At 42.6% G+C, this 15,441-nt stretch overlaps 1 protein-coding gene across 7 annotated transcripts in view; it reads right to left on the reverse strand.

Moving 5' to 3' along the window:
• SLC6A6 (solute carrier family 6 member 6) overlaps positions 1–15,441 on the reverse strand; it is an 89,813-nt gene that overhangs the window by 16,530 nt on the left and 57,842 nt on the right. For all 7 annotated transcript variants that reach the window (XM_050312623.1, XM_050312622.1, XM_050312620.1 and 4 more), the window contains 5 exons: positions 13,078–13,317; positions 12,357–12,491; positions 10,259–10,493; positions 4,247–4,379; positions 744–878 (listed from right to left, as the gene is read on the reverse strand). In XM_050312623.1, coding sequence (XP_050168580.1) covers positions 744–878; positions 4,247–4,379; positions 10,259–10,493; positions 12,357–12,491; positions 13,078–13,306 — 867 coding nt within the window. In that variant the 5' untranslated portion in view covers positions 13,307–13,317. The remainder of the gene's footprint in view (positions 1–743; positions 879–4,246; positions 4,380–10,258; positions 10,494–12,356; positions 12,492–13,077; positions 13,318–15,441) is intronic.

Consider the following 15,441-nt stretch of genomic DNA (forward strand, 5'->3'; position numbering starts at 1 on the left):
TGACCAATGTTCTGTTATTTTCAAAGATGCCTTGCTTTTGGTTTTTTGGAGGAGGGTATTGCCTTTTCTTTTTTTTTCATTTCTCATGTGAACACTATTGGCTGAAATGATGCTGGTCTGCTTAAGTGTCCCACACTTGCACTCTGTCAGCACAGACAGGAATTTCTATCTGTACAGTAAGAGTAAGCCTGGCTCCCACTAACAAGGGGTAACCAAATGGTAGTTCCTGTGCCTCAGAAAGCATTTTCTTCACCTTTCCATGGGTTTTCATTCTTCTATAATTCCATCCACCTCTCTCCCAATCTCCTCCTCTTGAGCAGTGGGAGGTAAGTGACACTGATACTCACAGTTGTCGCTTGTTGTTCCATCTGTGAAGCTCACGTGTCTCTCCTTTGAAACTAAAGACTATCCTCATTAAAAAAAATGCATCTCCCTTACCTTACCAACAAGAAAGCTGAGATTGTATAACGGGATAGAGTCTACAGCCTCAGAGTCCTTTGACACAAAAAAATACACACGCATACACACACATACATACACATGGAAAGATGCATTAAAACACATTTAACAGTGACCTTCTCAAGCAGATCTCTGGAAAATATAACCCAGCATTAGTGTTCATGCTATATTTGGACCTCTAAAGACCATGGAAAAAAGTCTATTGCCATTACATCATCACTATCACCCTCCACCATCCCCCTTTGCATAGGAAATCTTCTCGCTCCCTGCTCCTGGTTCTGTACCTGTGGGTCAGCTAACCGTGAGATATCAGGGTAAAGATAAAACTTGATGCCTTCTGCAGCTCCAGGCAGGGTCACGCCACGGATGAGTAGAACAAGGAGCATGATGAACGGGAAGGTGGCAGTGATGTACACTACCTGGAAATGAAAAAAAAGAAAGAGAAAACTATGCTTAGCCTGTGGCAGCCAAAGCTACACCTCCAAAACCAAGAGAGACCTAATGCGGAAAATTCAAAGCCCCCTCATATCTAAAAAGGACCCAACCTGAGTTTCTGTGTGTACTTTTAATGTTCTTTACCACCTTATTGCCTTAGGCCTAAAGGCAATGCATGAATACCTCCAGAGCCCCCCAGCCAATGGTCATGTCACTCAGGCAGAGAACAAGCACGATTTTATACAACTCATGACTTTTGTTCAAGTTCTGCCTTTGCCCTGTTTGTCCTCCTCATATGACAAGTGCACCTCTGCCAGGGAACTGAAGAGGTTTCCTCACTGAGGGTGCCTGAAACATTACCTCATTCTTTATTGGAACTTTAAAACTTACAAACTGCAAACTGTTTCGCAAGCTCTGCTGCTACCTCTGACCTTGCTGTGCAGCCCCACTGCTGCTCCTACAGGCAACTTCACCAGAGACCTCGTTCAGAGATTAAGGTAATTTAGTCCATGCTCCCATGTCTCTCTTCCCATCATCTTGAACACAGGAGGCCCTTCAGGTTGGCATCAGCCTCAACAGCAGTAATTTCCAGTCCCCTAACTCCATCTTGCCCTTGCTGCCTATTCAGCAACATCATTATTGGAAACTAAGGCTCTATTCATCCAGTTTGAGAATATGTCTTCATTATCTTTAACCTCTATTCCCACTGTCTTTGAATAACAGCCTACTTCTTCTCTTCTTGTTATCTCCTCATTCATTTGATGAAAGAGCCCTTTGCTTTCATCTCCAGCACGAGGGTTAATTGAGCTTGCATTTGGACAGTTCTATCTTTAGACCCACACTTTCTGACCTCTAACATTTTGCTTTCTTTGCTCATCAGTGCTTTCTCTCGTTTTTTATATAACCACTCTGTTACAGTCAAGAATCACTACTGTCCAAGAAAGGACATTTTTCTTGGAGTCAAGATGATTCCCCCAGGTAATTACAGCTTGCTGCCATGAGAATGTATTTTTGTTTTCCAGAATTTGCTTAACTACTGCAAAGCTCTCGGGATGCTCCATTTTTCTTCTTAAGTGTGTCCTCTGAGAATAACAAGGAGAACTCAAAGCCTGTATTGCCATAGTAATTCACAGAGCTGGACTGATCTCATGGAATGGAAGGAAATCTTTTCATACATGTCCTTTTTAATTCTCTCTTTGAATTTTCTGTATATTTTCCCCTGACAAATAATATGTATTACACATTAGCCTAGTTTCACCAAAACCAGAAGGAAAAAAGGGGGATTTCTGCACTTCCTGATTTTTTCTAACATAAATCAGGCCTATGATAGCCGAAGTTTTCTTCCTAAAATATATGCCTTGACATATTTTCAGGAACCGAGTAAACAATACTCAGAGGCCTTTGCACTGCAGGTAGAGATTCTCTCGCAATGCTGAAGGAATTTTTAAGATCAAGCACATTATCCAAAGCATAAGCACAACTATTATTTTTCACCATGATTTCATGTTTATTTGTCCAATCCTCTACTACAAGATTTAAAAACTACATCTTTCCCCCTGCCCTGCTTTCCAAAGAGCCATTAACACACTGGAAAGCAGGGAAGTGATATAAACAACCATCTACTAAAGTAAACTCGACTTCTCAAATAATTCAAGTCCTCCATTAGAGTTTACAGTTTACTTTTGTTTGACCCCAAAGTTAATGGAGTCAGCCGGAGACTTTCCAATGGTTTTGTTGGGCTCTGGCTCCACACTCGCACGAGCTCAGACACCGCAAAGAGTGGGGAGTGAATTCCTACCAACTGCCTTGTTTTAGAAAAGAGACCATTTTGCAGGATTTCCAGAGAACACAGATTTTTAGATAACTGATTTTAACAGACCTTTTCTCAACCTGTTATCCTCACAGAGACAGGAAATAGTGTACCATAGGGAGCATGGTGTATCTCTCTGTGCTACCGTAACATTTACTGAGCAGACACCAGGCTTGCCAAACGTGCTACAGAAAGTGTGCTTTCACTTGGCTGCTGTGGCGACATTTACTGCATTCACCTTTACTACAAAACTTACACAATCACCTCATGGGGTCACATCAATCAGAGGGAACACAGAAGTAAACATTTTTTTCAACGTGTGCTTCAGAGGTGTGGTATCTGTTTTTTGGGGCAAAGGTGGCAGGAATACAGGGTAAGGCACCAGCCTTTTAATGAAGCTTCAGGACAAAAATCACAGAAAGGAAGAGAGAAACTACAGCAAAGCAAGTAGTTTAATTAACAGTGAAACTGATGAGATCTGGTTTCCTATGGAGTTTTATCTCCTGCTTGATTTTGCAGTATGCAACAAGCTAAAACTCTTAAATGAGGCTCTTTCTGCAGTTGAGGCACTTGCAATTTATCCTCCTGACTTCTCTAGGGACTGGTAAAAGATAAGTTCACACTGTGGCCTTTTTTTTAAGAAGGGTACTAATGGGGTCAACTCCATTCCACCTAGCTGAGAAGAAACACAGGGGAACTTGGTATCTTGAGATCCCTCTCCCTCTGTCAGACTTATCTGAACACTGCCTCAAGCAACAGGTTTGAAAGCTAAGAATCACACAAACACAATGGCCTCAAAAGCCTTTTCTCATGAAAATAGGTATAAAACCACTACTGAATGCAAGGGACAATAACCTCATGCTTTATGCCAAGTGACTGGCCAAGACCTGCTGCAATTTGCTTCTTCAACTGGAGCAGGATGAGATTCAGGAATGATGTAACTGTTACCCTTTAAGGAAAACATGATTCTGAAGAGCACACAATGAGACTAAACCCACAAGCTATCCAGGATCTCTGTTAATGACAGTGCTTCTAAAGGTGCACCTAAGTTTAGTCTTCTGTGTCTACACACAGCTCTTCCATAAGTGAGCGGCATTTCAAAAATGCCACGCATCCAGCAGCTTCCACTGACTGAAAACACCCCTACCACAGCTATGTTAACATCCCTCCCCCTGCACTGAGAATGCACTTGACTGGTGTGAGAACACGGACAGGTAGTGCAGAGCAGCCCCCATCACAAGCCTAAGACCTTCCATGCTCACGGCATCAGTGGGACACTCGTCCTCTGAGAGGTAAAGTGGTGCTCAAACCAGGCTTGTATCTGCCTCTTGATGCCATCCCAGTAATGACTACTTGACTCACAGGCATTTTGGACACTAGCAGTGACTTTCAGATTGAAAGCTGAATCTGAATTCCCCTCTTATTCAGTGCAAAAATACAAATTTTTCCAGGAAATGGTGAATATCTTCAAGAACGGCATTACTTAGTATTCCTAACATCTGTTAACTGCAATGATTATAGAAAGGGTAAAAGAGCACTTACTTTCCCAGTGGATTTGACTCCTTTCCAAATGCAGAAGAAACATATCACCCAGACGAGGAGGAGACACAGTGCTAGATCCCACTTGATAATACCAATATCTTCAATTCCTGAGGACAAGCTCAGTACATTGCGCCTGAAAGGAAACGAAACAAAAGAGAGATGCAGGAGCTCAGCTGATGCAAACTGTGGTTGTGATTGCTGAGAGCACAGGAGGATGTGTAGGGCAGCCGATCTGCCGAGAACACAGGCAGATCTCTGCCCTTGGAACACTGCTTGCTAAGTCAGCGTGGCTTACGTGAGAAAAGCTGTGCTTCGCAACCCTACATCTCCCCTATGCCTGGGGGACTCTTTTGTTCAATGTATTCCACAACATTTTGAAACTGAAGCTCTTTTTAGCAGCCTTTGTCCACCTCAATATGAGATAAGGAAGTATTTGCATCCTTGACGATCCAAGGCCACCTCACCCCAGTGTCGCAACAAACCCCGGCCTTGCAGCCGCCCAGCAGCAGTGTACACCATGTCTCCATCATGGACACTTGCAGCTGGCCTGTAGCCTCATGTTTCTCCTCCTTTCCAGTTCATTATCAAGGCTGCCACAAGGAGGAAAGGAAGAAGCAGCGCAGGGAGCAGTCACGCCACGCAGCTTTGCAGGGTGAAGGCTGGAGCCATTATCCATTCTCCCCTTGTGGCCCCCCAAACAAACACTGCCCGGGCGCCACCACCTGCCCCCAGCACCCCCGACACCAGGGTCTTGTTTAGCTAACACCAAATATTTGGGAAACTTTATTCCCTCACTTAGTTTGATAAATAAAAAGAAATTCCTAAGCTGTGTCTTAAGGGAGCAACAGCCAACCATCAAAATCCTCTGGTCCTGAGGGGGAATATTCAGTTAGGCTTCTCCCTTTTGGAAATTGCCATGGCTTTTCATTAAATACTGATTTAAAACTATTTTTTTCAACTTGTTCTCACACCCTAGACAGACATTGTTGTACTAACATTAACTTAATTTGTCAAATACATAAGGAAGAACAAACTGTTTCTTACTGTTCATTGAGCTAAAAACTCCTTTGCATATGAAGCTACCAAACTCAAGAATTTCTGCAAGGTGTTTTTCAGTCGAGTAAAAGTTTGACTTCAGTTACAAGATAAATTCTTTGCCCTGAGACTACCTTTGCTACCTAAGAAATTGTTAATTAAGTTTTATTTTCAGACAGTTAAAAAAATCAGGCACTTCCCTTCACGACAGTCACGGAGAGCAGAGCCCAGAACAGTCCAAATGCTGCACCAGGGTCAGGCCCACGTGTGTGGCGTGCACAGCTTTGCGTGTGGATCCAGTACAAGACAAACCACTGTGGTTTGGTTTTCCTCTGAACTAATTTTTTTTTTTTTTTTTTTTTTGCTATTACCATGGAAATAACAGTAAATGAAGTCACCAATGGAAAATTTGCAAGTAGGTTTTGGAAAAGCCCTGGATCGACCAGTTTAATGGGACTTAAACCCTCACCCATCTGGTTTTGTGTCTCTGCCAAACTCACTTGGATTACCTGGAACTGTGTTCTCACACCAAATGCATTATTCTCTCTGAACGTATGTGTATTTTGTTATGGGAAAGGACTAATGGCACCAGACAGGGTAAGTCTGCCCTAATCAGCACAGCTATTCAACAGTTATGAGAAACCCCTTGGTAATGAATATTTGGCATAAAGTTGCAATCCTGCTTCACCTGAGCCTAAAGAAACAAAGGAAAAACCCGCTGTGCATATACAAAAGGAGAAAATACATTCATAAGATGACAAAGTTCAGCTGCAATCTTCTGTGGTTTTTTTAAAAATAAATGGCAATTTTCCAATCAAAGTGGCAGTTCATATTAAAAAGGCAACCTATAGAGCTGGCTCTCAGGAAATTGCAAATAATTAACTGCAAATGCCTTTTGGAATAGGGAGCCTTATTTATGCATTCAGCTAAGACTTCTTTGCTTTTTATTAGGGAACTAAAAGCAAGTGGTCATTCTCTCCTAGGGTTGCTCCAGCAATTCTTTCAAGATTTTTTGGAGGGCACCCCAGTGGGTTACTGAGAGCCAGATATCTTACTTTTCTATGGTGAGGCAGCAAGCACACAGAAGTGATGTGCTGGCTTTCTCTGTTCAGATAATCCCATCTCACAAAGACCATCTACCTCAAAGAATCTGCTTGGAATTACCAGGGGAGCCTCAGCATTAAAACTCTTCCATGAGTTCTAACCCAACGTAGTCTCGCAGGAGAACTCAACCTGGTTTTATGATACCCTGTAGGTTCAAGCTCAGGAAGGAGCACGAGCTGGGTTGTGCTGATACCTCTTCAGTTTTGTCATATAACCCACTGCTGCTGAGACTCAGCCAAGCCCACTTAACTACCTTCACACCGTTTATGCACAGAGTTGTTACTAATTCTAATTTATGGCCCTGATGCTGTCATTAACTGTCACTCATATATAATCAATGGGACAACAGGCTGGGGCTGAGTTTGTTGTAAACACGAGTCCTTGACCCTTGTTCATACACTAATATGTTTACTGGTGTGCAATATGGAAATGTAATATGAGCCGTAACTGGCTCTAGAAGATAAACAAAAATAGAATGAAGAGAGTTATGCAATCCTTGAAGGATATTCCAGCTCATTAATCAAGTGAATGCAGACAGGACCTTTTGAACCAGGAAAGGTGAAGCACCCTTTCACATTGGATGGGCAAGAATAATGAACCCTGAAGTGGTTGTAGAGAAGACTATTAAAAGGAGAACATGAAATAATTTTTAAAACTCTCAAGTTTGTCCCCAATGGCAGAGACAGCTGCTCTAGATTTTGTTTAGCTTTTTGTGTTGTTCCTTTTAGGATTACATGCTGTTAGCATGTGATGGTCTTTCTTGGGATTTGGATGAATAAAGTCTGCTGATTACCAAATATTTATAAACACTTGGCCAGCACCAGACAATCAGAGGTTTTGTTCAACCATAATTACCCCATTACACTTATCCCTTATGTATTAATATGTGTGTAAGCCCTTAAGGTTTTGGACTTTAAAATAAAGTCTTCAGAAATAAGACCTGAAGCATGTGATACCAAGAGGTAAGTCTCCTAATATAAAGCCTGATTTGCTTAACCCCCTTTTATTGCTGCTCAAGCAAGCATGTGATTTGCACAGAACATTAATTTAAATGAACTGAAATGTCAGGCTGTACTATATGTCCAGCCAGGTTGAGAAGTTCAACATGAAGAGGTTAATGCATCAATGTGGTCAATTATATCTTGGCAGCGTTAGTTTTACAAAGCAATACTGATGAGAACACTATATAAATGTCCCACAAGAAAAATGGCATTGGGTTTCAGAAACCAAATACTCACAAACCCCTGAATTAAACTGGAACTAATTGTGCCACAAAGCAGATGGATATCTTCAGTTAAAGACTAATTATTTACCTGTCCTTTCAATATGGGTAGCTGGCTGGCATCCAGCATTGTCTATGATGGCAAGGCACCTGAAAGTTCTTAAAATTATTTTTAATTTCAGAACTACAAAGAATGGTAGCATGGTTGGGAAAAAATGAGGATATTAAATGCTTACACCATGTAAAAGCTATGCTACTTTGATTACAACAGTGCTGTGTGATCTCTGCCCTTACTTTAAGACACCAATAGTTATTTATGCAGAGAGAGAAGCTATTTTTAATACTTCTCCAAGTGCCATGACTCCTGAAGGCAGCTCACTCTGTTAAGGGCAGTTTTGTCCATTATGAAACAGTGAGTTATGGGCAGTATGTCTGTACTTAGTAGGATTATGGAGCCAAACTCCTCCCTAGTGTGACTCCAGGGAAGAGTTCAGCTCATGATGTTTAAAATTGTTACTTGAGGACACAAGTTAAAGTGGCTGCAAAGTGCAAGGAGAGCACCAATTGCTGAAGAACCTTTGCTCCAACTGTGCTACAAACACAATGAGAGCACGATGGAGTAAAGGAAAGTGCTGTGAGGATCAAGGATTTGTCATTCAAATCAAAGTCAGGCACCTCCAGCCTGACTACATCAGGTTGTGTGTACAGGAGCATTTTGTTCAGCTTGCAGGGACGTTTTCCAACAAGAACCTTTCTAACAGGAAACCTTCTCTTAGACGAAAGTTAACTAAAAGCTCCACCTCTAACATGCTCCCATGTGGGGACATTGTTTCCCCAGCCCACAGACAGGCTGCCCTGTCATAACACCCTTCATCACATACCTGCTGTGTTGTTACCTACAGAGACCTCTGGTGTTCCTCTAGAGCCCTCACTCCTTTTTTACAATCCCCTTCCCCTCTCCCAGCCTTATTCCTTTCTGCTATGGTATCTCCAGTCTCCTCAAGCGAACATGGGGCCCCAGGGAGACAACTCAGCCTGCAAATCTGTGCACTCCATGAAAAGAAACTTTCAGAGTAGCAGGACAATCCTACGGACACTTCAGGAGGCTGCCAAGCTCACGGCTGCCCCCAGGTACAAGAGAACCTGTCAACAAAATTCCTGCACAAAATTGATGATGAACTCAGTGCTCTGGACATCCTAGGGGAGCAACTATTTCAGAGGCAACACTGTGGACCCCTGCTTCCTCTGGAGCCCTTGAGGAGACCTTTGAACATCCTACCAAGCCAGCCAGTCATTCGGATTCAAGGTCTTCAGTCCCCCAAAGACATTGTGGGAGAGTCCAATGGAGTGGGAGTTGCTTCCTCTTGTACTGCAACTTGCCTCAAAGTTCCCCTAAAATACCCACAGGTACCGTTTACCAAACATTTTCCAACTTTCTCCATATTTACAAGAGAGGAAGTCACCTGGGAAATGAGCTGTCCCTTAACACGGAAACACAGTCCTCACAATAAACGACTGCTCTCACAGCCTGCACCCCATCCCTCACACCAGCCACCAGTGCCTTTTGACAAACTGCTGATCTAAGATCCAAACTGCCCTTTGTATTTTGGCTCTTGTGTTACAAATTTTAGCACAGTTCATAAGACTATTTTTTCTAAACCTAACGCATGCCAAATATCTTCAGCATGAACACCACTCCTGCTGGGGCTTTGGCTGCTGCTTATTTTTAAAAATAGAGAAGTAGGTACAAGTTGATCAGAGACAAAACTGGACTTCACACATGCTGAAAAAGCCCAGCTGGGCCAGAAACTAATTCTACTCATGACTACATGAGTAAGCCAAAGAAAAAAAAAATTGCTTAGTTATTTGTAGATCCCTTGGATTTAAGCTTCCCTACAGGTGTCTTCCTCTGCTGCTATGATTTGACACTTATGTAAACACAGAGACATTTGAGGTCATGCCTGTTCAGAGACCATGTTATGCAATATGATTTAAAACTTGAAAAATAAAAGAGAAATGAGAATAAGAAGCTTAGGACTGATGAAATTCAGGCATCTGGCAAACCAGTCTCCTCAGAGACTGCAGAGAAAAATGATGTAATGAAGATGACCTGAGAAACCTGCAGTACAGGACAAACAACGTTCACCACCTCTGTCAGATTTATTACTGATGTCAAAGCCTTTTGCATTATTATCAGACTGAGAAGTGGTATAGCTTCACAAAGTGTACTGCAAATGCTAACAGCTGGCAAAGAGGCAACCACAAAGGTGATGATTTGTCACTGTTTCCATAGTAAATCCTGCTATCAGGGCATCTGCAACGACTTGTTTCTGTTCTCCCGCTGCACTCAGAGAATCCCAGCCAAGAAGAAAAGAAGTTTTCTTCCAAAACAGAAGCTGCACTGAGCTTTTAGGGCTCCCTGAATGCTTTAGGATGAAGACAGTTACACATCTAACACCTCCCTCCACCACTCCCAGACCTACCAGTCTGTCTCAAGATAGGCGAGAACCAGTAGCAAACACTGGTTAAACAACTGGTACCTAGAGCAATTTTCCTATCTAACACTCCCCACTACTAGGCTTACATAAAATCCCAGGCTCTGGCATGCCACCAAAGCTCCCCAAAGACACCACAAAGAGGGAGGTACTTACTCCCAGAACTCTGTGACAGGAGAGGTGAAGTTAGTGGCATTCAGTGATATCCAAAGTGTTTTGTTCTTCCTGAGAGTGTCTTCCACGCAGGTCGGCGTGTTCCACTTCTGGTGGCAGTGGGCCCACGGCAGGACGCTCTGGAACGACTGGAACAGGTAGTAGAGTCCCCAGGCCAGGATCACAATGTAGTACACGTTCAGAAGGGACACAATCACTATGGAAGCATAACCAATTCCTGGCGAGAAGGGGAGAGAAAGGCAAAATATGCAGATGTGGACAGTAGCTTCTTCCTAGGGCACCTCGTGATCTCGTGGAGCTGCTGCTATTCCCACTGCATCATGGACTTGTATCCTGCTCTACCCTACTGTTGATGGAAACTCAACTCAACCACATATAAGCACTGACCTGCCACCATCTCTGCTACCAAGGGATGAGTTTCTGGCTACGGTTTGCTGACACTGAAGGGAGGTCTGCAGGACATCTACCCAACTTACTAACCCAGCTATTTCAAGTTCTAATAGAAGGAATTCAAGGCATCTTGCTTTGCTCATCTAGGATTTACACCATCTCACTTAGGTACCTACATGGGCAACCTTATTGTCACAATGTCCCCCAAAACAGCTTCCTTGGCAGCAGCTCAGCTGGGCAGCCCCTGCACCACTCCGTTATCAACTGGCTGGGCTTAGTCTATGTGCAAAAAACCCCCAAAAAACAAAGACAGTCCTTGAATGAGTTAAAAAGGAAAATTTTGAAGGAATCAGTGGGAAAGCAGTTGTTTCTGCCCCAGTTTCACTTGTGTGAAGGAAGCATGGTGTTTATGGCTCTTATGGTTAACTGGATCAATCTCTGCTTACAAAGTTTGCCATTTACAGGCAAAAAAAAAAAAAGATTTCCTTTAAAATCTTAAGAACCTACGAGGTTCTCTTTTACATCACTCTGACAGCTATTCCAGCACTTGGGATACCTGTCTCTTATTTTACGGTTTAAAACCTTGTTGTAGCAGGCATCTTTACCACCAGAGATTATTTTTATGTCAGGTGGAAACAAGCAGAGCAAGTGCTATTTATTCTGTACATTTGCATTTCCTTCAGGATATACAGCTAGTCACATTAGCTACACTTTCTCTTTATGGATGCCTAGGAGATTGCTATTTAAATAAGGAACATTCCTTCCTCTTCAAAAAAAAAAGGCTTCATAACTGTGGGAGGAGGAGGAATAAAATTAAGCTAAAGAAGCACAATTATATCAGCTTCAGCAGTGTTCTGACTACTAGGTGGGAGTGTGAGCCCCAGAGAAAACCCCCACTTCTGCCTGGGGTGACATAAGGGGAGAGAGATGCCTGGAACAGCAACAGTGGCAGAACTAGAGACACACCAGTGCCCACTCTTTCCAAATGGGATTTGAACAGTGCCACATGTTTAGTGTACTTATCCCAAATGATTCTGCCTGTGCTGTCTGGCTGTAAAGGGCAATCTACACATAAGATAGGCATCCGTGCTCATTTTTCTAACCTGTCTCTCATTTTTCATTCTAGTTTACTTCCAGAGCAGCCTCTGCATTGTTCCCATGAGTGGTGAGTCAGGCAAAGGCCCTTTGGTAACAACACGCCTGTTTGCCAGGAGCTGCTCAGCTATGACTGAAGTCCTTTTCCTGAATCCTACCAAAAATGCTGTCCAGGTTTTGGCTGTATCAGTAACAGAGGGATGATGCCACTGATAAGCTTTCATATGGCAGAGGTATTTTGATTTCCAGACCAAAACAGCATTTCAAAGACAGGTTCATTAATGCCACCCAACCTTCCAAGGCAACACTTGTAACTCTGACACCTGCAAACAAAATGTGCAATTGCCTTTAAAAGGCGTAATATGCAATTTCTTTCTTGCTTATCAGCAGTTCTGCCAGTTAACAAGGTGATAGCATCAATATCAATACTTCACTTTGTCCTTCAGACTCTCTGACTTCTACCTTTCCAGGAACCAATATCATACCCTAAATTACACGAGCAAATAGCTGAATTAATGGACACTAGGGGAATGATGTAGTTACATACAGCTTACACAGGTTCTTTAAGCAGTAAAGCACAACAAGATGTACTAACCAGTGAAAATAGGGCAGATCTTTTCCCAGCATGTAATTCCACCTTCAGAGGTATACTGTCCTAGCACCACCTCCAGGAAAAACACGGGAAGACCTCCCCCAAACAGGAAAATGAAATAGGGTATAAGAAATGCACCTGTTGAGAAAATACAGTAGTACAAAGTTGAGATGAAGTGAGTGAGCTTACACGAGGTCATCTAAAAAGTGGGAACATGCATATATAAACAAAGAAGCATACTCGATACTTAATTATTATCATTACACAATAATCTTATTCTGGGGTATTTTCGCTCATATTCTCTGCAAAAAGAATGGGTATATGTTGGAAAGGGCATTTTCTTACCTCTTTAAAGTGAAAATCTGCAATAACAATGGCAAATTGTTAGGCACCAAACAGTTTCACGTGGCTCAGAATGCTCTTATTCTGAAATCCCCTAGTCTGAAATCCTACCAGTCTATATTGATAGCCTATCTTTCGGTTAAAACTCAGACTGAATTGTAGCAGAAAAAGTTCAGTAGTACAACATTTTAAACTGCTGTTGTTTTTCCCTAATGAAGTTTCAAAAAAACCTACCAAGTAATAAAACAACCTCTCCTGAAGACCGATGAGCAAAGCAGAAAACAGGTGTATGACTATTCTTATTAAAAGCTGGATGAAGGCACCAAAAACCAGTAAGCACAAGGCAGACAGATTGATTCCTGAGAACGAAATAAATACTCACCTCCGCCATTTTTGTAGCAGAGATACGGAAACCGCCAGACATTGCCTAAACCAATAAATCCACCTGCCACGGACAGCAGAAAGTCAATCTTGCTCGCCCACTTCTCCCGCTGGGGCGGCTTCCCTTCTGCCTCATCCTCAGGCCGTGTCCCCGGGCTCTTGCCGGGGGAAGGTTTGAGGATGTCCTTGTGGAAATCTTTCAAGCACTGAAGCTTTTCCTTTGTTGCCATATTTCTGCTTTCTACACAGAAAAAAAAAAAAAAAAAGGGGGGGGGGGGGGAAGTTTGTTAAACAGTCTTTTCCAGCACAGCTCTCCAACACTGTGAGAACTGTTTAGACAAACTCATTCAAAAAAACCCAAAAAACAGTGCTGTTTATCCAGTTGAGGTAGGAAAATACACCTGATGCCTTCACTGACCAGGAGAGACAAGCCACTCCTGAACTCTGGGGTCACCTCTCTGCTCAGTGAAGCGTAGAGAACAGTAAAGCTTTGACACCACTTGCTGCTGACCTGCTGCTGCAGAGAAAAGGTGTCCCAAGACTGCCCACTGTGTCAGCATCAGTACACAGAATTACTGAGCAAGTGTCTCATGCTACTTCCATGCCCAAAATAAGGTACAAATCACTGCATCTGATTCCTTCTCAAACATTGACACAAAATACAACAGAATAGTAAATCTCACCTTTCCAGATAAAACCCATTCTTCTATTTCCCAATAACCCGAGAGATCCTGTATCCTTTATTGCCTGCAATTTCCATTCCCTGAAGTACTATAAAGCTTTCAGAAAACTATACATTCATAAAAACTGGAATGGAAAGTAATTTGTTCTAATAATCCTGCAGGAACTGAAGGATTCTTTTCAGTTTATTCCACTTTCATAACTCCACTGTTTTCCCTTGACATCAATAAAGGGACAAAAACAAGCCTTTATATTCAATTATTGTGTTACACACACCTATGCAATTGAATAGTTTGCCGAGCATGATGGCTCCTTAGCTAATTAAAAAGTCAGTGGCATGAGTCATACCAAATCATAGCTGGATTTATAATTTATATATGTAATTTATGATCAAAATAACAGAAAGAATTATTCTAACAAGTGCCTTTTTATGCAGGATTTTCTAATGAAAACAATTTAGGAATAACCTGTAGCTTTTATGTTAACTCCGATCTCAGGCATACGAGGCCAATTCACTCCCCGCATAACTCAAGTGACTTTATCTGGATCTGACCAGTTACTTTTGCATGGTGTTTTATACTGAAATTTTCACCAGAACCAGACAAACCAGCAAGTTTATTCCAGACCACAACCATTCCCTGCTTGTACATGTCATTAGGAGTGCACAGTCATAAAAAAATCGTGCTACAGATTATCCTGTTTGATAGTTGCAAGCTGCAAGCTCCCTTGTACCTGTGTGCTGGTTTTGATCCCTAACCTGATTTAGCTTGTGGCGGTGACCCAAAGCTCGAGCTGACATTAGCTGTGCAGGAAGTTTTTAATCCAGACATGATTTTGAGATAGATATGCATCACTGTACTCGTAAATCTTTCCATCCACCATGGAAAGTTTCAGAGGGCTACACTGTCACAACCCACGGCAGCTCGATACTCGCCCCACTGGCATGTTGGTGGCCTTTGTAAAGCAGGCAAATTGCCTATCAGGCCATGATCTATAAAAGGGACTTTAATCTCCACAGTGTTAATCATTATGACTTTCTACTGGTTTCTAAACAAGGCCACTGGTGTGCACAGAGGTGACACGAGCATTGCAATACCTCGTGGTCAACAGCAGAGAGAGCTCACAGGAGGAGAAAGTGAATCCCAGGGAGATGGACCATCACCACCCACTGCAGGGGGAGGAGGGCAGGACACATATTCCTCTAAAATATCTCCTGTTGATCGCTTTTAGAGACATGGCATGAGATAAAGTAGTGCAGTAACTGAATAAAAGTGATAGGGTCAGCTCTATAACAGCCTTTAGGCACTTAGTTGCTTTTGGGACTTAATTCACAATAGTTAACTTGAGTTGTAGTATCATGAATGGAGGCTAATGAAGGTGGCTCTGAGAGGGATTCACAGCAGCCTTAACCTCCCTGAGACATCTGCATCTCACTCAAAGCCCCCAAAAAACACCATCCTGCATAATCCCCTGGAGTCATCTCTTGAGGGAGGGGAAAAAAAAAAAAAGCATATGCAACTGCTTTTCTTCAAAGAGGTACCTACAAGGTGGCTGATGCCCTGCTCTCACTGCAACAGCTACCTGGCATGAAGAAAGCACAATTTCATTTCCTTTTGCTATTTGTGCTGCTTGAATCCCTATCTTTCATCGTGGATGTCATAACCATCAGGCAACAGGCTATTCT

This window comes from Myiozetetes cayanensis, unplaced genomic scaffold (assembly GCF_022539395.1).
Source record: "Myiozetetes cayanensis isolate MyiCay16 unplaced genomic scaffold, myiCay2020 scf18, whole genome shotgun sequence".
Classification (NCBI taxonomy): Eukaryota; Metazoa; Chordata; class Aves; order Passeriformes; family Tyrannidae; genus Myiozetetes; species Myiozetetes cayanensis.